The 20,727-nt window shown below is 41.1% G+C and overlaps 4 protein-coding genes across 5 annotated transcripts in view; 3 read left to right on the forward strand and 1 right to left on the reverse strand.

Moving 5' to 3' along the window:
• Positions 1–20,727, reverse strand: part of LOC109398413 (uncharacterized) — a 286,366-nt gene that overhangs the window by 207,786 nt on the left and 57,853 nt on the right. The gene's annotated exons all lie outside the window — the stretch shown is intronic.
• LOC134288828 (uncharacterized) lies at positions 6,623–10,222 on the forward strand. The gene has a single exon (XM_062854718.1). It carries the CDS (start codon positions 6,623–6,625, stop codon positions 10,220–10,222), a length of 3,600 nt encoding a protein of 1,199 aa, XP_062710702.1.
• LOC115258237 (uncharacterized) lies at positions 10,630–18,618 on the forward strand. The gene is made up of 2 exons (XM_029858308.2): positions 10,630–18,412; positions 18,481–18,618. Exon 1 carries the CDS (start codon positions 10,630–10,632, stop codon positions 12,004–12,006), a length of 1,377 nt encoding a protein of 458 aa, XP_029714168.2. The 3' UTR covers positions 12,007–18,412; positions 18,481–18,618.
• LOC115258235 (collectin-10) overlaps positions 18,335–20,727 on the forward strand; it is a 28,498-nt gene continuing 26,105 nt past the window's right edge. The window contains exons 1-2 of the mRNA XM_062854719.1: positions 18,335–18,412; positions 18,481–18,768. Of these exons, the coding sequence (XP_062710703.1) occupies positions 18,335–18,412; positions 18,481–18,768 (366 nt within the window). The remainder of the gene's footprint in view (positions 18,413–18,480; positions 18,769–20,727) is intronic.

Consider the following 20,727-nt stretch of genomic DNA (forward strand, 5'->3'; position numbering starts at 1 on the left):
GTGGAACCACTTAGCCATGTTCCTGAAGTTCCTTTTGGATGTTCCTTCAGAAATTCCACTGAGGTTCGTTCCCGAAATCTTCTGAAATTTCTTTCAAAAATTTCACAGGAGGCTTCTTTAGTAATTCCTTTGAAAATTTCTTCAGGAATTTCTCTGGAAGTTCTTTTAGTAATTCATCTTGAAGTTCCTTCAATAATTACTGAACAACTTCCAGAGGCATTCCTGAAAAAAACACTCAAAGGAATCTCTCCAGAGGTATTCCTGATGCAACTTTCGGGGGAAATCCTGAAGAAATTTCCAGTGAAATTCCTGAAGGGACTTCCAGAGAAATTACTGTAGGAACAGCCAGAGGAATACTTGAGGTTTTCCTAAAGAAATATTATGATAAATTCCTGAAGGGTTTTTCAGAGAAATACAAGAAGGGACATCTGGAGAAACTTTCTGAAGAATTCCTGAAGGAACTTTCAAAGAATAGAAAAAAAACTAGGAGAATTCCCGAAGGAACTCCCAGAAGAGTTTATGAAGGAATACCCAGAGGAATTCCCGAAAAAAACTCCAAAAATTCCAGAGGAATTCCCGTAGAAAATTCCAGAGGAATTCCCGTAGAAAATTCCAGAGCAATTCCCGTAGGAAATTCCAGAGGAATTCCCGTAGGAAATTCCAGAGGAATTCCCGTAGGAAATTCCAGAGGAATTCCCGTAGGAAATTCCAGAGGAATTCCCGTAGGAAATTCCAGAGGAATTCCCGTAGGAAATTCCAGAGGAATTCCCGTAGGAAATTCCAGAGGAATTCCCGTAGGAAATTCCAGAGGAATTCCCGTAGGAAATTCCAGAGGAATTCCCGTAGGAAATTCCAGAGGAATTCCCGTAGGAAATTCCAGAGGAATTCCCGTAGGAAATTCCAGAGGAATTCCCGTAGGAAATTCCAGAGGAATTCCCGTAGGAAATTCCAGAGGAATTCTTGTAGGAAATTCCAGAGGAATTCCCGTAGGAAATTCCAGAGGAATTCCCGTAGGAAATTCCAGAGGAATTCCCGTAGGAAATTCCAGAGGAATTCCCGTAGGAAATTCCAGAGGAATTCCCTTAAGAAATTCCAGAGGAATTCCCGTAGGAAATTCCAGAGGAATTCCCGTAGGAAATTCCAGAGGAATTCCCGTAGGAAATTCCAGAGGAATTCCCGTAGGAAATTTCAGAGGAATTTCCGTAGGAAATTCCAGAGGAATTCCCGTATGAAATTCCAGAGGAATTCCCTTAGGAATTTCCAGCGGAATTCCCGTAGGAAATTCCAGAGGAATTCCCGTAGGAAATTCCAGAGGAATTCCCGTAGGAAATTCCAGAGAAATTCCCGTAGGAAATTCCAGAGGAATTCCCGTAGGAAATTCCAGAGGAATTCCCGTAGGAAATTCCAGAGGAATTCCCGTAGGAAATTCCAGAGGAATTCCCGTAGGAAATTCCAGAGGAATTCCCGTAGGAAATTCCAGAGGAATTCCCGTAGGAAATTCCAGAGGAATTCCCGTAGGAAATTCCAGAGGAAATTCCAGAGGAAATTCCAGAGGAAATTCCAGAGGAATTCCCATAGGAAATTCCAGTGGGATTCCCGTAGGAAATTCCAGAGGAATTCCCGTAGGAAATTCTAGATAAGCCTACATAGGCCGGGCATAGAAAATATGCTATAGCTCTGGTCACTACAAAGACTGAAAACCAACCAACTTTCACGGTACAACTCACAGCTGTAGAAAGCAACCACCCTTTTTACCTTACTTTCAATGACGGGCTCCTATCCCTTAACCCAAGCATAACCTCTTTAAATAATATCGTTCACTCTACTAATACCTGGGGCAGTCTTGTTAGAGGATTCCTCAAAGGATTCCCTTCGATTTTTACATATGTTCATCAGAAATTCATCCAAAAGTCCCTGGGGAATTCCTGCAAGCGTTCCCCGGGAATTCATAATAAATTCGTACAGAAGTTCCTCGGGAATCCCTCAATGCGTCAAGAATTCGTCCAAAAGTTCCATGATTTCTCCAGGAGTTCCTCGGCAATGCCTCCATCAGTTCCTCGAGAAACCCTCCAGGAAATCCTCAATGATCACTAAAAAAGTTCCTTTAGGAGTTCTTAGGAAATTCTTTCAGGAGTTACTCTGGCATTCCTCCAGGAGTTACTTGGGAATTCATCCAGGTGTTTCTCAGGAATTCTCCCAGAAGTTCCCCGCGAAGATCTCCGGGAGGCCCTTGTGACTTCCTTCTGAGTTCCACAGGAACTCAACCAGAAGTATTTCGGAAATTTCTCCAGGTGGTTCTCGGGAATTCCACTAGGTGTTTCCCGGATGTTCTGCAAGAAATTCCTCGGAAAATCTTCTAGGAGTTCCACGAGAATTTCTCTTAGGGAACTCCTCCAGGAGGTTTAAAGGAATATAACCAGAAGTTCCCCGGAAATACCTCCAGTAGTCTCTTGGGATTTCCTCCAAGAGTTACTCGAGAATTCCTCAAAAAGTTTTCAAGAAATTCTTCGAAAATTTCTCCAGGAATTCCTCTAATAGTTCTTTCGGATTTTCTCCAGGAGTTTCTCGAAAATTCCTCTAGGACTTCATGAGGCATTCCTCCAGGACTTCCTTGGGAATTTCTCCCAGAGTTCTTAAGGAGTACATCAAGAAGTTTCTCGGGAAATCTTCCAGCAGTTGCTCAGGAATTCTTCCAGGTGTTCCCCAGATATTGATTCATGAATTCCTAGGAAATTCATCCAGGAGTTATGCTACGTAACCGGCTAAGCAGTCTCTTGATGAAATCAAACGATGTTATTTGACTTTGCCCAACGTTTCGACCACTTTTTTGGTCTTCTTCAGGGGTTAATCGGTATTATCGTTCTTCGTCAAATTTTCTACACTGAACTGTCGGGGTCTGATTAATTATGTTGTACATCGAGGTGGTGAATTAGTGATTTTCGTAGCTAATTTCTAATTTTTGGTCACTAATTTTTCCACTTATTTTAGGCACTGTCTAACTTTCTGTTTTGCAACTGTTCACAGTTGCAAAACAGAAAGTTAGACAGTGCCTAAAATAAGTGGAAAAATTAGTGACGAAAAATTAGAAATTAGCTACGAAAATCACTAATTCACCACCTCGATGTACAACATAATTAATCAGACCCCGACAGTTCAGTGTAGAAAATTTGACGAAGAACGATAATACCGATTAACCCCTGAAGAAGACCAAAAAAGTGGTCGAAACGTTGGGCAAAGTCAAATAACATCGTTTGATTTCATCAAGAGACTGCTTAGCCGGTTACGTAGCATAACTATCCCATTCAGTCGAACCCTCCCAATCCATTCATCCAGGAGTTTTTCTAAAACCCGCCCTGAAGTTCTTCAAAAATTTCTCAAAGATTTCCTGGGGAGATTTTCCAGGAGTTACTCAGCATTTTTTTCAGAAATTCTTCGAACATCATTCCTGGAGGATTTCACAAATAACTCAAGAAAATAATCCCGAGGAACTCCTGGAAGAACTCCTGTAGGAATTCTCGGGGAACTCATGGAGGGATTCCCGGGGAGATCCTCCAGCAAGAATTCCACTTATATTTCCTCTTTCGTTAGCTTCTGGAATTTCTCCAGCAGAGATTCGTCAAGAGAATTCTACTATTGAAATTCCTCGAGGATTTCTTTTAAAGCATCTTTAAAGATGTCGTTTGGGAACTCTCCAGAACTTTTTTATTTCAATTCCTCCAGCCCAAATTTCTTCCGGGAGTCCGGAAACATAAATCCCTTATAGATTTCCTCAAGCAGGAATTTCATCTAGAATTTATTCAGCAGAGATTCCTTCCAGTGTTCCAACGAAAGGAATCTGTGACATCGGCATCAAGATTTCCTTCTGAAATTTCCCTAGTAAGAATATCTTTGTGGACTTTCTAGGAATAACATTTGGGATTGCCCCAGGAAGTCCATCAGAATATTAGAGAACTCATCAAGGTGATCCCTTTGGAAATTCCTGCACAAGTTCTGTCAAGTATTTTCCTTCAAGAGTTTTTTGGGGCATTCATCTGGGGAGCTTGCAGAAGTGGCATCTGGAATTTCTCCACCACTTCCTCCAAGAGTGCTGTTCGGACTACGATGACAATCTGCTTTTACTAAACCTACTTACAATTCAGTGTACATTCCTCTATCAGCTTTAGCTTCCGTCTAGCTTCAATTTCTCCAACTCCGGTCGTATCTGTCTTTCAAATCTATTAATTATTATTTTTTTTTTTGCATTGCATTGTATGTTATCGTTACCTGTTTAATTCACTTGAATCACTCTAACAATCGTTTCCCTAACGGTTGTACAAATACTACGTTCCCTCACTGTGAATCAAAGCCATTTTACGAGACGTTTCAGAACAGCTGATTGCAGCAGCGGCGTCAACTGACAGAAGTCCACGGACGTTTGTTTTGCTGGAATCTCGTTTAATTTTCGAAAAGGTGCTAGTTCGACAAATTGGAGATAAGAGAAATTTGTGCAAAAAAAAGGCTCAAAAGCAACAAAAAGCAATACAAAGCTCAATAATTTATCAGGTATTTTTTTTTAGTTGAGATTGACTCGTATAGAGCTGAAAAGAATTTAAATAAAAATTTCTCATTTTTGTTTTAGTAAGTTTGAAAAACTACGCTTGGCTTGCGCGCAGTCATTAATCATCATGGATGATGATTGAAAACGTAAACATCAGAGAAGTTCGTCATGATAATGTTTTCCATCTTATGCATGAAATCGTGAACTTACTTGTTTGCGTAGTCCCCTTGGCATGAAGACATGCTAAGGTTATAGCGATTCCGAAGCCAAACAAAGATCACACCAGTTCAAAGAATTATCGTCCTATTAGCCTATTGAGTAGTTTAAGTAAGATATTTAAAAAAGTTTTACTCAAACGACTCAATCATCACATTGCACAAAATAATATAATTCTTAACACTCAATTTGGCTTTAGAAGCGAACACTCAACCGCTCATCAGTAACATCGTTTAACAAACAACATTAAAAATCATAGGACCATCAAGAATTCTACCGGACTAGTTTTGTTAGATAACGAAAAAGCTTTCGACACGGTTTGGCACAAAGGGCTGATTTTCAAAATGAACAACCAGCAGTTTCCTGTGTTTCTCATATAATTGATTCACTCCTTTTTATGTGATAGAAACTTTGTTGTGACGGTAGGTTCTGAATCTTCCCAATTACATTTCATACCTGCTGGTGTACCCCAGGGGAGCGTTCTGTCGCCCTTGTTGTATAATATCTATACACACGACATCCCAGATTTTGCAGGATGTGTACGATACCAATTTGCAGACGACGTTGCCATATCATCGTCATCGAAGGGCCCAGTAGAAGTGACTATAAATCTCAACGCTAGCCTAGTTCAATATTCAAATTACTGCAAAAAGTGAACGAAAACAAAACTGAAGCAGTTTTTTACGAGATTCAGAAGCCCTAGGAAACTCCCAAATAGAAATCTTAACTTCAATGGTGTTGATATACCATGGAAGGATGAAGCAAAATATCTGGGTTTGATTCTAGATAAAAAAACTTACTTTTCAAAAACATACTCAATACATACTTGAGAAATGTGAGAAACTAGTCAGAATTTTGTATCCTTTTATTAATAGAAGATGTTCGCGTATGCGAAATATTTCATCGCACACGGAAAATGAAAGTACCCAAAATGCACGGTAGCACCAATTCATCGTTAACTTTCATCATGGCGCCCTTCGGAAAGGTGCGATTTGACTCTTCCGGCAACCATAATTAATGGAGTAACCGAGGGATAAAAGCCGAAGGATGATCGTTCTCGGGCTCTCTTTTTCATCGACATCGTAGCTGTCATCATCATCGTCATCAGCGTAGTACACAACAACAACAGAAGAGAAGAAGTGGTTGAAATTAAAGTGAATTTATTTAGAAATTAAGTGAAATAAAGGACTTAGTTAGTATAATTAGTGAAATAAAAGTTAGTTGAGTTAGTGAAAATAAACTAAAAGTTGGACTTACCTGTGAACTGAAATAGTGCGGTTTCCTAAAAGAAAAGGAAGAAGAAAGAACCTACCTTGTTGTGTCGTCCCCGTTGTGCGCTGTTGCAGCGAAAATCTAGCACAGAACTAGATTTAGCAGTCCTGCTTTTGGTGTTATCGAACATCTGGTCCTTCGAGCCGGATAGGACGTCGACTCTCCGTCCCTTCTGGAACCTTCGCCGCTGCACGCCATTACAACTGTGACTCGACGCTAGTGGGAACCGCCATATCGATTCGCTCCGTGGTGCTGGACTCCGCCATCATAGCTGATTGGATTTATACAAGGCACATGCTAGCCTTGCACAAGGTAATTAGCATTCCAATTACGTTTCTGTTACCCTTTTGAGCTGCGCGGTCTTCCGCTTTTCAGACCCGGCTCATCTGTAAACGACTTTCAACCGCTTCCTATCACCATCCCCTCGGACATCGAGCAACTAAGTTGCAGTTCTGTGGAGTCCGTTTGATCCAGCTGTTTGGTACTTGTACAAGGCACGCAATTGCCTGGAGAAAGGTAATTGCATTTCCTAAACAGCTAGCCTTTTTCTCGTGTGATCTGCGCGGTGTTTCGGTTTCAGATCCGCCGTAAATCACCATGTCTACGGAACGCAGAATCAAAACGTTGAAGACGAGGCAGAAGAGCCTTCTAGCATCGTTTTCCCTCACTCAAGACTTTGTGGACAACTACGATGAAGAAAGAGATGCTTGCGAAATTCCAGTACGATTGGAGAACCTAAACGAACTCTGGTCGGACTTCAAGAACATCCAGTCTGAACTGGTAACCCTCGACGAGGCCTCCGTCGATGTGCAGCTCAAACAGCGAACCGAGTTCGAAACCACGTACTATCGTGTTAAGGGATTCCTGCTTTCCCGCAATAAAACGCCTCCTACACCCACAATGAACGCTTCTTCTTCATCGAACTCGCATTTCCCTGGCTCTGGATCTTCATCTCATGTTCGCCTGCCCGATGTGAAATTGCCGGTTTTCAATGGAAATCTCGATAATTGGTTGAATTTCCATGATCTATTCGTCTCCCTGGTCCACGCTTCGCAGGATCTGTCGTCGATTCAAAAGTTTTATTACCTGCGTTCATCATTGGCCGGCGATGCACTAAAACTAATCCAAACAATCGAAATTAGTGCGAACAACTATACCGTTGCGTGGAACATGCTTGTCAACCACTACCAAAATCCAACCCGCCTAAAGCAGACATATCTCGATGCGCTTTTTGAGTTTGGCACACTGAAACGGGAATCTGCGGCCGAGCTCCACTCGCTAGTGGAGAAATTCGAAGCCAATGTTAAGGTGCTGAAACAACTTGGTGAAAGGACGGAATGCTGGGACATTATTCTCATCCGCATGCTCAGCGTCCGATTAGACCCCGTAACGCGGAGGGATTGGGAGGAATTTTCGGCGTCCAAAACCAAAGTCGTGTTTAAGGACCTCACGTCGTTCATTCAGCGAAGAGTGAACGTACTTCAAACGCTCCAAGGGAAGACTGTCGACACTCCAGCGCCCCATCAGCAAAGCAAGAAACCTATCCAGCGGTCTGTAACCAGTCACGGTGCCAGCCAAGGTCAACCAGGTCGGAAATGCGTCGTGTGTTCCGAACATCATCCGCTGTACTTGTGCCAAACATTCTCGAAACTCGATGTTGCAGCTAAGGAAAAGGAAGTCCGCCGTCACCAACTATGCCGAAATTGTCTACGTAAAGGACACCAGGCTCGGGACTGTTCATCATCAAGCACTTGTCGAAAATGTCGAGGTCACCATCACACCCAACTTTGTGCCGTAGAGAATCCTACTACCACGAGCTCCAGAGCAACTGAATCTTCCCAGGCGTCGTCTACCCCTCCTGCTGTATACCGAGACCAACCGAAAGCATCAGTTTCAGCTACTGTCGAGGAATCTACAAGTTACACCAGCAGTAGTCAGGCAAGAAAGAGCGTACTTTTGGCCACCGCCGTCGTTAAACTAGTTGATGATTCTGGTATAGAGCACACTGCAAGGGCACTTCTCGATTCCGGTAGTGAATGCTGCTTTATTACCGAATCACTCTCCCAACTTGTGAAAGCGCAACGAAAGAAGATTTCCGTACCCATCTCTGGCATTGGACAGTCAACAACGTACGCACGATACAAAATTGTTGCTTCGATTCGCTCCAGGATTGGCCACTTCTCCACGGCTGCCGAATTTCTAGTGCTTCCTAAGGTCACCATCGATCTTCCGGCCGCTTCCTTTGACATCTCCACTTGGAAAATACCCCACGGAGTACAGCTTGCCGATCCGTTCTTCTATGATTCCAACCCGGTTGATATAATTATTGGCGCCGAAGTCTTCTTCGATCTTTTCAAAGTGTCTGGTCGCATCCAACTAGGAGAATCGTTACCGACTTTGATCAATTCTGTTCTCGGTTGGGTAGTTTCTGGAAAAGCGTCACAGGCGGAAACTTTAAACCCAACGATTGTGGCAAATGTCGCAACAGTAAGTGACGTTTATCAGGCCATCGAGCGATTCTGGAAACTTGAAGAAGACGACAATTCTACGAACTATTCCATCGAAGAAACCGCTTGCGAGGAACACTTTCGTCGCAATGTGAGACGTAATTCCGAAGGGCGATACATTGTTCGCTTACCGTTAAAAGAGAGCATTCTCAACCAACTAGGCGACAACCGTCACACAGCAGTCCGTCGATTTCGGATGCTAGAAGGCCGTCTTGGATGCAATGAGGATCTTGCAAAACAGTATTCAACGTTCATTGACGAATACCTTGCCTTGGGTCATATGAAGCAAGTGTACGATTACCAATCTCCTCCGTCGCCTTGCTACCACATGCCCCACCATGCCGTCATACGCGAAGAAAGCACCACCACAAAACTAAGAGTCGTATTCGATGCCTCATGCAAGACTTCAGAAGGACCTTCGCTGAATGATGCCCTAATGGTTGGTCCAACTGTGCAACAGGATATTCGTTCCATAATCATGCGCTCGAGAACGCATCGAGTAATGATCATCGCAGATGCCAAACAAATGTATCGACAAGTTCTCGTGGATGAGCGTGACACGCCACTCCAAAGAATAGTTTGGCGACAATCACCAGATCAACCCCTAAACACGTACGAACTGCTAACGGTGACGTATGGAACGGCAAGTGCCCCATTTCTCGCCACGCGAGTGCTTTTACAGTTAGCTGACGATGAGCAGGAAAATTATCCAGCAGCAGCAAAAGTTCTTCGAAAGGATGTTTACGTGGATGATCTGTTCTCGGGTGCAGATAGCGTGGAAGAAGCCATTGAACTCCGTCAGCAACTAGAGGCACTTCTATCCAAGGGCGGATTCCAACTTCGCAAGTGGGCATCCAACGAAGCAGCTGTTCTGGAAGATCTGTCGGTAGAAAATCGAGCCTTACAACCATCTGTCGACCTCGATCGTAACCAAACAATCAAATCGCTTGGTCTTCACTGGGAACCTGCATCAGACCTACTAAAATACAAGATTGTAGTTCCTGTTGATTCCACTGAATCACCTGTAACAAAGCGAAGCGCCTTATCGCAAATAGCACGACTTTTTGATCCGCTTGGATTGCTAGGTCCGGTCGTCATCTCTGCCAAAATATTTATGCAAGCGCTCTGGACGTTAACGGACAGCAACGGAAAGCCATGGGGCTGGGACGCAGAGCTACCCTTGCCAATGAAAGAGCGATGGCATTCCTACATGTCAGAGCTATCGCTTCTTAACAAGCTACGCATTGAACGCTGCATACTTGCTTTGAAGCCTGCATACGTTCAATACCACTTTTTCTCGGACGCATCTCAACAAGCATACGGTGTGTGCTGTTATATCCGATCTGCTGACATATCTGGATCCTTCAAGGTCGCCTTACTAACGGCCAAATCAAGAGTAGCACCCCTAAAGCAGCAGAGTATTCCTCGTCTGGAGCTTTGCGGAGCTCTCCTCGCAGCTGAACTATACTTGAAGGTTTCGCAGTCTCTAGAACTCCCCGGTCCTGCATTCTTCTGGGTCGATTCAATGACGGTCCTTAGTTGGTTGAAGGCGGCACCGTCAACTTGGACCACTTTCGTTGCAAATCGCGTGTCCAAAATTCAACATGCAACCCAAAACTGTTCATGGCACCATATCCCAGGAAAAGAAAACCCAGCAGACCTGCTATCACGCAAGGGCCAAGATGGTTGAAACTCGCACAAACCTCATGGCCTAATGAGCAACCGGACTCAGAACCTGATTCGCAAGCACTTGCAGAAGCAGGAAAACGACCAAAACTCACCTACACGGCAGCTCCAGAACCGACATTCATCGACCAGCTTACATCGAAGTTCTCCAACTACAATCGTCTTCTAAGAGTAACGGCATACTGTCTTCGTTTTATTCGGAATTGCCATAAAAACACAGCAATCAGTGAGACGAAGTACAAAACCATCTCTGTAACTGCCGAGGAGAGGAAGACAGCAGAATTAACCCTTGTTCGCCAAGTTCAACGACAAATCTTCGCGGAAGAGTGGAAGCAGTTAGAAAGGGCGAAACCCATATCCTCGAAATCTCGTCTACGGTGGTTTCATCCATTTCTTTCCGACGACAACGTAATGCGCATTGGAGGTCGCCTTAAGCACTCACTTCAGCCTTACGAAAGTAAGCATCAGCTCATTCTGTCATCTGCTCACACGTTGTCCAAGCTGATAGTACGATCGATCCATGAAAATCACCTACATGCAGCACCGCAGTTACTTATCAGCATTCTACGACTACGGTACTGGATTACAGGGGCCAGAAACCTAGCTAAATCTGTCGTTCGTAACTGTATTACGTGCACCAGAGCACAACCACAACTGCTTGAGCAGTTCATGGCGGAACTACCAAGCTCCCGTGTCATCGCTTCCCGACCATTCTCCGTGACCGGCGTTGACTACTGGGGTCCCATCTTGTTGAAACCGGCTCACAGGCGAGCATCACCCGGAAAGGCCTACGTTGCTGTTTTTGTCTGCTTTTCCACTCGCGCGGTACACCTAGAGCTGGTGGTTGATCTTAGCACGGCAAAATTCCTTCAGGCATTACATCGGTTCGTCTCTCGGAGAGGTCTGTGCAGCGACATTTACAGTGACAACGGCCGTAATTTTCTTGGAGCAGCTAATGAGTTACGGAGTCTAGTTCGCAGCCCAGCACATCAGCAATCTATTGTTCAGGAGTGTGCCAACCACGGGATCCGTTGGCACTTTAATCCACCGAAGGGATCACATTTCGGTGGGCTTTGGGAGGCGGCCATTCGTTCCGCACAGAAACATTTCATCCGGGTACTCGGCAATCACACTCTGGCAACGGATGATATGGAAACTCTTTTAGCGCAAATCGAATGCTGCCTCAACTCGCGCCCTATAATCCCACTCAGCGATGATCCGTCCGATTCCGAGCTGCTCACGCCTGGCCATTTTCTCATCGGTTCAGCGCTGAAAGCTGTCCCGAGCACCGACGTGACCGCAATCCCTTTGAACCGTTTGCGACAGTATCAACAGACGCAAAAACTGTTCCAGCTGATATGGAAACGGTGGCATCTTGAATATTTGAGCGAACTTCAGCCCCGCACTAAATGGTACAATCCACCAATTTCCATTCAACAAAACCAGCTCGTTCTCCTCAAGGAGGACAATACTCCACCGATGACTTGGCCTACTGCCAGAATAGTTGAAACACACCCTGGGTCTGATGGAATCATCCGTGTGGTAACCGTCCAAACTTCCACTGGTCGATACACTCGTCCGGTCTCAAAAATTTGCTTGCTGCCGATTCCGCCCCCGCAATCCTCGACAGGGGAAACAAACAAAACCAACGACGCAAGTGAAGCTGAGGAAATCGACGATAGCATCATACGTTCTTCGAATCGATCCAATTATTCCATCGCCAAGCAGCAACTTTTTGGTCGGAATCATCTGGCCACGGGAATGTCACATCTGCAGCACCTACAATAAAGAATTCAAGGCCCTTTGCTAAAAGGGACAAGGTAAGAACCTGTCCAATAGATTACAAATTATCGTAACCCGCTACCGGGTCTTTTTTTGTCTATTTACTTTCTGCGCCGACGAATCATCGATAACAATCAACACCGAGAGTGACGTCACGAAGCGAAACACCGAGCGGAGATCTGTCATCATGGTCGTCGTCTGGTTGGCTGTCAGAAATACGATTTCTGAAGGGGCCAGCATGTTCGCGTATGCGAAATATTTCATCGCACACGGAAAATGAAAGTACCCAAAATGCACGGTAGCACCAATTCATCGTTAACTTTCATCATGGCGCCCTTCGGAAAGGTGCGATTTGACTCTTCCGGCAACCATAATTAATGGAGTAACCGAGGGATAAAAGCCGAAGGATGATCGTTCTCGGGCTCTCTTTTTCATCGACATCGTAGCTGTCATCATCATCGTCATCAGCGTAGTACACAACAACAACAGAAGAGAAGAAGTGGTTGAAATTAAAGTGAATTTATTTAGAAATTAAGTGAAATAAAGGACTTAGTTAGTATAATTAGTGAAATAAAAGTTAGTTGAGTTAGTGAAAATAAACTAAAAGTTGGACTTACCTGTGAACTGAAATAGTGCGGTTTCCTAAAAGAAAAGGAAGAAGAAAGAACCTACCTTGTTGTGTCGTCCCCGTTGTGCGCTGTTGCAGCGAAAATCTAGCACAGAACTAGATTTAGCAGTCCTGCTTTTGGTGTTATCGAACAGAAGATCAAAATTGAACACAAGAACAAAATTCTGCTTTATAGAACAGTATTTAGATCAACTCTAACATACGCTTCAATAGTCTGGTCAGAATGTGCTCTATCTCATAGAAAAAAGCTTCAGATTTTCCAAAACAAATGTTTAAAAATGATCCACAAGTTACCCCCATGGTTTTGTACTGAAAAATTACATGAAATGAGTCACATTGAAACATTAGATCAATATGTAAATCGAATGAAAACGAATTATTATCAGAGATGTGCAAGTACTTTATTTGATATGTTACGTGCTTTGTGTAATTAGTATCAAGGTCTAGTTCTTAAGTTCTCGATCTGTTCAATGGTGAGGTTTTTTTTTTCATCTAAATGATTGTTTTCCTCTATTTAAACCCACTTTATTTTTCTAAATCGTTGTAACGAAGTGTGAAAAAAGATTTACTGTAATGATGAAAGCACAGACAAACAGACGTCTTACTATAGTCACTTCTCATCGTCACCCTTTCTAACGGTTAGTTCAAATATTTTGTAGTTCGCAAATCGCTCGGTCACGGCGCTCGCATCGTTTTTGCTCCTGTTTGACGTTTGCTCACTACCGCCACCTACTGAGTGGTTTGCGTAACATAGCCTGATTAGCATTGGGCGATTATGTTTTCGTGACGATGATTTTTACCGCAATTTGTCCCAAGTGATACGTCTGTTTGTCTGTGATGAAAGGTTTACCCAATTCATTATACTAGAGTTAGGAATTTATTGTATTATATGACTTTAATTATGAAAATAAATATGATTGATTGATTGATTGATTGTTTGCGTAGTGATTACACTAGTTTACAGCATTTTTGAACTCGGTAAGCTGATGATCATTTTCGGTGTAGAATCATGCCCTGAGTTCGAAAACGCGAAGGAAAAAAATTACAGTAGAGTGGAAATTATTTCGACTTTCCATACAAGGTTGATGATTTGAAATCGATTTTTGTTCTATTTTTAAGCAACGTCACTCACTTCACACATCTCATTCTCCGTAATCAATGCTCCGATTGAGCTGATTTTTTTACTGTAACTCGCCTACATATGATATTTTTTTTTTTTTTTTTTTTTTTTTAATGAAACTCAACGTACATATGTACAGATGGATATATTATTAGTAAAATTGCGAAAAAATCCACAGCTCAGGTGAGATTTGAACTCACGACCCTTATACGCTAGACAAGTGCTTTTCCAACTAAGCTACCGAGCCAATTAATGACACGGCAAGGTAATTCCAATCTCATCGATCATGCTTCATCTTTCCCTTAAATTTCACCGCAAATATATCCATCTCTTATGTACACATGCATGAAGAGCGAGGCGATTTATTTACTGTTGAAACTGTTTGCCTAACTTTCAGGCGTCTCTTCATCACCGACTGTGGTGAGGAAGAACAATTGAAACCTGGTAGGCGACCAACGTGTCGTTCGCACTCTTTCATATACGACAGATTACTACAGAAGAGGTAGAAGCTCGAATATGACTTAAGGGCAAAGTCTTCGGTATACCAATCCGTGTGGTCAATTAATGATTTTTAATGAAACTCAACGTACATATGTACAGATGGATATATTATTAGTAAAATTGCGAAAAAATCCACAGCTCAGGTGAGATTTGAACTCACGACCCTTATACGCTAGACAAGTGCTTTTCCAACTAAGCTACCGAGCCAATTAATGACACGGCATTTTGGTTGGTACAAGGTAATTCCAATCTCATCGATCATGCTTCATCTTTCCCTTAAATTTCACCGCAAATATATCCATCTCTTATGTACACATGCATGAAGAGCGAGGCGATTTATTTACTGTTGAAACTGTTTGCCTAACTTTCAGGCGTCTCTTCATCACCGACTGTGGTGAGGAAGAACAATTGAAACCTGGTAGGCGACCAACGTGTCGTTCGCACTCTTTCATATACGACAGATTACTACAGAAGAGGTAGAAGCTCGAATATGACTTAAGGGCAAAGTCTTCGGTATACCAATCCGTGTGGTCAATTAATGATTTTTAATGAAACTCAACGTACATATGTACAGATGGATATATTATTAGTAAAATTGCGAAAAAATCCACAGCTCAGGTGAGATTTCAACTCACGACCCTTACTCGCTAGACAAGTGCTTTACCAACTAAGCTACCGAGCCAATTAATGACCCGACAACTTAGTTGTCATAAGGTTCAATTCTAATCTCATCGATCTATATCATCTTCCCCTAAACCGCAAATATAACCATCTCTGTTGTACATATGTACGAAGAGCGAAAGCTTAGTTGGTAAAGCACTTGTCTAGCGAATAAGGGTCGTGAGTTCAAATCTCACCTGAGCTGTGGATTTTTTCCCAATTTAACCAATAATTTACCCATCTGTACATATGTACGTTGAGTTATTTGAATTTCATAATTTGACCACACGGATTGGTATTACCGAAAATTTGCACTTCAAGTGAGTCATTGAAATTAATTTAGTTCGGGATTCTCTCATTATGTGATATGTACTACTGTTATAATGAGCATTGTTTTTTTGTTTTTTTTTTTTTTTGTAAAAATCTCTCATTCTAGATCACTTTGAGAATACCGTCTTGAGCAAAGTTGCCCGGAATAAATATTTTTTTTTTCTAGAAAACAATTTAGTTCGAGAATCACTCACTACACTAGTGTTCTTTGGAGGTACTAGTTTAGTCTAAAGGATGTAAATCTCGTATTTTGGACCACTCAGAATAAACCTGACCTCAGGAAAGCTGCTCAGAAGAATAAAAGTTTTCTTGTAGAAACCAATTTAGTTAAAAATGTATTCGCTACATGGCCCTAGGGATGTAATGAGCTCATTGTCAGAGCGTCATATATCTCACGATCCGCTTACAATCATACTGTTTTAGCAAAGTTGCAAAAAAGGATGTTCTGTTCGATCTAAGCGTAATATATTTCGCGATTTGAACCACATCGATCAGTTCGAAATTTGACCACTACGTGGCGCTAGTGGTCAAAGCTTCCAGTTTAGTACAAGCGTCATTATCTCGCATGTTGAAACCCATGAAAGGAATACCGCTTCGGCAAAGTTGTTGAGACATTTCAAAGCTTTCTTCAAGAAAACAATTGAATTCGAGATTCGCTAACTCTTTTGCTTTAGTGTTACAATGAGTAACGAGTTTGTTTGAATTGTGGTATATCTCACGTTCTGAACCATTTCAACGAATACTGGCTTCAGACGACTTGCCCAAAAGAATAGAAACTTTCGAATTTTTATGGAAGGTCTTCAATAAATCTCTTTGAAAATTGTAAGGATGTGTCCTAGACAATTGATTAAGAAGCTTCCGCTTTTCTTTTGGCAGTTGATTCAGCACAGCATGCAAAACCATTCTGCATTTTCTTTGAGATTTTCTTCGGTCATTCCGTGTTTTTTTTTTTTGTTTTAATTTGTAAGAGAGTATACAACAGAACTTACACAGTTATAATTAATGCATACGAAATTCTGTAAGGAATTATCATAGGAGTTTCCGGACAAAATACCGGATTTTTTTTAATTCCCATAAAAAATTACGAACAACATAAGACACCAGTACCCCAAAAATTTTCAAAGTATCGAATGAACTACAAACGTTATTGTCAGGTAAATTTCCTAAGGAATTGCCGTTGTTACTCTCAAAGAAATTTATAAAGGAAATCCCCGAAGGATTTGTCGATGAAATTTTGCCAAGAGGTAATTCGAAACATTTTCACAGGGTAGCTTACAGGAAATTCTCCGAATCAATCTTCAAAGGGAATGTCCAGACGCGCCAACTTGGTCAAATTATTGGGAGGGCAAAGCCTGATTTTTTCGGGTTTTTTCTTAATTTTTGTATGGGAAAATCGAAAAATCGTCAAATGTGACAGAAATGTTTAAAGAAATTCGTAACGAAGTTTCATAAAAAAAATAAAAATTGAATATCACAGGAATTGCGAACCCATAAGCAAAAAAAATCCTAACAATAATGTAGAAAGGATTCAGAAAAAAGGTTGATTTTGGAATTCCCAACGGAATGCCGAAAGAACTTTCTGAGTAATTTTTGAACTGATTTCCAAAGGAATTCCGTAAGGAATTGCTGTACGGATTAGCATAGTATTTGATAAAAAAAAATCCAAAAAACTACATAGATTACTTGACTTGACATAGAACAAACTGACAACTCAAAAGGCGATATACGCACACTTTACACGCGGTTAAATGGAAGCATGTACGTATATGGCCTTTACTTTTGCATCCTTTTCAACATCATATAAGACTTTGTGTTAGCAGGGTAGCACCACACAGTGAGTTATTCTTGAAGTGGATTGCTTTCTATGGGAAAGCTCTGAGTCTTTGGAGAAATTTTGCCGAGGACAGTATCCTTCTAAGTTGACCTAAGATGTTCATTGCATGTGCGAGCCTGCTCCAGTAGCAAAAGTTTAAAAGTGTTTATGAAGTTCGCCTAACACGCAGTTTAGGTAAATATTGAACTTAATACAGAAATATGTGACTAATTGGCTATTAACCAAGTATACTCATCATTCAATCACCCTTCAGCCAGATAACGACAATTTCCAAAATATTGTTTTAAGTTTGGAGCATTTTTTTAACATTCAAAGACACTCCTGACGACGATTGATTCCACATAAAATGGCGGTATTTTATTGAAAAGGAGTATGTTTATGACTTATTCAGTTCATATAGTAACATTGCAAATCAAATTAACAATATTTGTTCGGCTGGGAACATCTCGGGAACATCAAAAATACCTACTGATAGCAGCTTCGTTGAGCAGCTTCAATGCTGTGAAACACACATTTATTTATAATAACAATTTCAAATATGTACATATAATAACTAACTATAAGCACTAACATGTCGTGCTCAAATTCACAGGCTTGCGAGAATTACACTTCTAACCAATTTTTCCTTCTATTTCAATTTCTCATCTCGTCTTGCTCTGTTCAGTGTTGCCAGTTTCACAACAATATTATTGTTCAATGATAAATGGTATTCATTAAATTCATCAATAGATGAATTCATTTTAACATTTACACAGATAATATGTCTTAAGTTACTTATTACTAAAATGTATAAATAACCTCTTGAACGCAATTAATGAATGTTCTTGAAGTTTCTAATAAATTCTAATGAATATGATTGTCGAGTTAAATTCCCAGCTTCTGTACACCTAAACTAGTTTATCATCAGTGTTATTGTAGCGTTTTTAAGAATCATATGATGGAGTAACCCAAAAAACAGTAATGATGCCGACATACCCGCAAAACCTACTCTGTCATGGAACAATCTGTTTGAAGGCTTGATTCGTTATTGAAGCTTCAACGTCTCGGGGAACCCCAGTGCCAAAGTCATAAGTTTTGAACACACAACCATTGCACGCACACATTTTGTCACCAGCAAAGCAGCTTTATGTCTAGCGTCATTTTATGTCCATACATCCACAAGTTCTTATTTGATAACAAAACAGGTTTCAAGCTCACAAAGTCCTGTAGCTTGCAAACCGCGAAAAGTAATCAGTATATTACAGACATCAAATCTAGCAACATGAAGCTAGTCGTCATTCTTGTTGCTTTGCTTCCAATCACGGTGCAAGCGAAGAAATATTTCATTCCTAATTTCAAGGTAACGTTCCATTATCCATTTCAAAATTTCATCAACAACAATTTATTATTTTGAAACATTTCCCGTAGGCCAACTGGCACAAAGCGCTCGAATTATGCATTTCGCTGGATATGAACATGGTAACGGTGGAGTCCCGGCAGGATCACGATGATTTGGTAAAGTTCGTCCAAAAGACGGACAAATTCTCCAACGCCACAAGGTTTTGGCTCGGGGCAAGCGATTTGGCCGAGGAAGGAGTTTATACGTGGGTGTTGAACAGCCGGTTGGCTACGTTTACTAACTGGGCGGAAGGAGAACCGACAGGCAACGATTCCGAGAACTGCGTTGAAATGATCCACAACACGTACGTGAATCGGGTTTGGACGTGGAACGATATCGATTGCCGAGGGTTTCAGGCGTACTTTATTTGTGAAGATCGGCAAAGTATTGCTCAGTTTTAAATAGGGTTCAATGTGTTACTACTAGTTTAATTATATAGGTGCTCTTGATGAATTTTAATAAAATAGAGTTGTGAAGGTCATACAGGTCACCGTATTATATGATTACGATCTTGGAAATAGCGCATCTTAATCACTTCTAAAAGTAATTTCATCTAAAATTTTTTTAAAGAAACAATAACTTCATTCGTGATTATGATCATAATTGGTACACACATGACAGTACACAATGGTCCAGAAACCGGACTAACAAGTATAAATGTACTGAGCGTCTAAAAATTTAAATCCAATATCTTGGTAGCCAAATGGCGGCATCAAGATCGACATAGGGTGACAATGGGTATTATCGGCAGATTTGTTCTCTTCGTCATGGGGGGGGTTTTTGTCAGCCAAATTGCCTGAAACTTGGCTATATAATTCAGCTTAGTTGGGAAGGATTTGAGACCAACTCTGAGTTCAATAGTCTTCAAAAAAACCCCCTTAGACGAAGAGAACAAAACGGCCGAGAGTAGGTAATTTCCCCTAGGTGCACGGATCAAGAAGACGAGGGCTGCTTTTGCGAGTTTAATAAATGTATGGAAAAAAAAGATTATTCGATGCACCAAAATCCAAATTTTCAACTCGAACGAGAAATCTGTGCTGCTCTAGGTGCTGCTATACGCCAGTGAAACCTGGTGTGTATTAGTGGAGAACACTCAACGGCTTCAGGTCTTCATCAATAGATGCCTGCTGTATATAATTCGTGCATGATGGCCTCACAATTGAATCTCCAACGTAGAGCTCCATCGCACAGTGGCTGATTTCGTCATTTTAGCGCGCTTAATTAATAACTTTTTTACTATGAAGTTTAGCGTCATAGTGTCTTCGGGAAAGTTTTTTACTATAATAAGGAGCTTCTTTTGAGCTTCTGTGAAAAATGATCAATCCCCCTAAAAGTGAGATAGAAAATTTATTTTTTGAATTTTTCAAGATACGAGGTTAGTGTCTTCACAAAAGTTGTAGAAAATGTTGTTTGGAGCAACTTTGCCGAAGACACTAAGATTGTAACTCCGTTACTTTTCAAGATACGTTACGTTTTCTTTCATCAGCTCCTTGAAAAAGGTTTTTGCGCAATAACTTTCTAAAAATTGATTCTACAGTTTTCTTATGCTCTACAAAGTTATAGATAATGGAAAAACACACAACTTTGCCGAACATGACATCCCGCTAATTCCATAATTAAAATAGTTATAACGGTTTTTATAGTTTTTTGGGCCATATTTCAAGCATATATAACTTAGCTATAGGCAATTATATGCAAATTTCTTTTTACGCATGTGAAAGTACATGTAATTGCCTCTCTTAGAAAGCTAAAATCATCAAACTGTAAGAAACTGTAAGATGGTTTTTGTATAGAAACTTACATCCATTTATGTTACTTTTATATGGGATTTATATATATTTTCAACATATTTATTTGACATTTCATGTCAGCTTGCATTTTTATTGTTATTGTAAGTGTGTGTTAATATAAAGAAAGGTTTGTTGTGTATTGTGGATCATTCATGAAGTACGTTACATAAAAACTCACCAACTACTTCTATTTTCTTACTAACTCATAATGCTCCACGTAGTCCACGCAAAGAGCGAATGAAGCGCCATTTCATAAAAAATTCCAAACATGCGCGTGACATATTCTGTCAACGCTCTCACTAGTACATATCTATGTCTACATTGGTTATAGTAAATTATAAATCTTATTGCACTTCAAAGAAAGCTGCTTTTAAATCGTGATCTGACGAAAGAAGTTTCACTTTATGCGTTTTTTTCGTGGACTACGTGGAGCATTGTGAGTTAGTAAGAAAATAGAAGTAGTTGGGCGCCATCCACAAATTACGT

This window comes from Aedes albopictus, chromosome 1 (genome assembly GCF_035046485.1).
Source record: "Aedes albopictus strain Foshan chromosome 1, AalbF5, whole genome shotgun sequence".
NCBI lineage: Eukaryota > Metazoa > Arthropoda > Insecta > Diptera > Culicidae > Aedes > Aedes albopictus.

Coding starts and splice junctions, on each gene's coding strand:
- LOC134288828 (XM_062854718.1), top strand. CDS start 6,623: ATGTCTACGGAACGCAGAATCAAAACGTTGAAGACGAGGCAGAAGAGC.
- LOC115258237 (XM_029858308.2), top strand. CDS start 10,630: ATGCGCATTGGAGGTCGCCTTAAGCACTCACTTCAGCCTTACGAAAGT.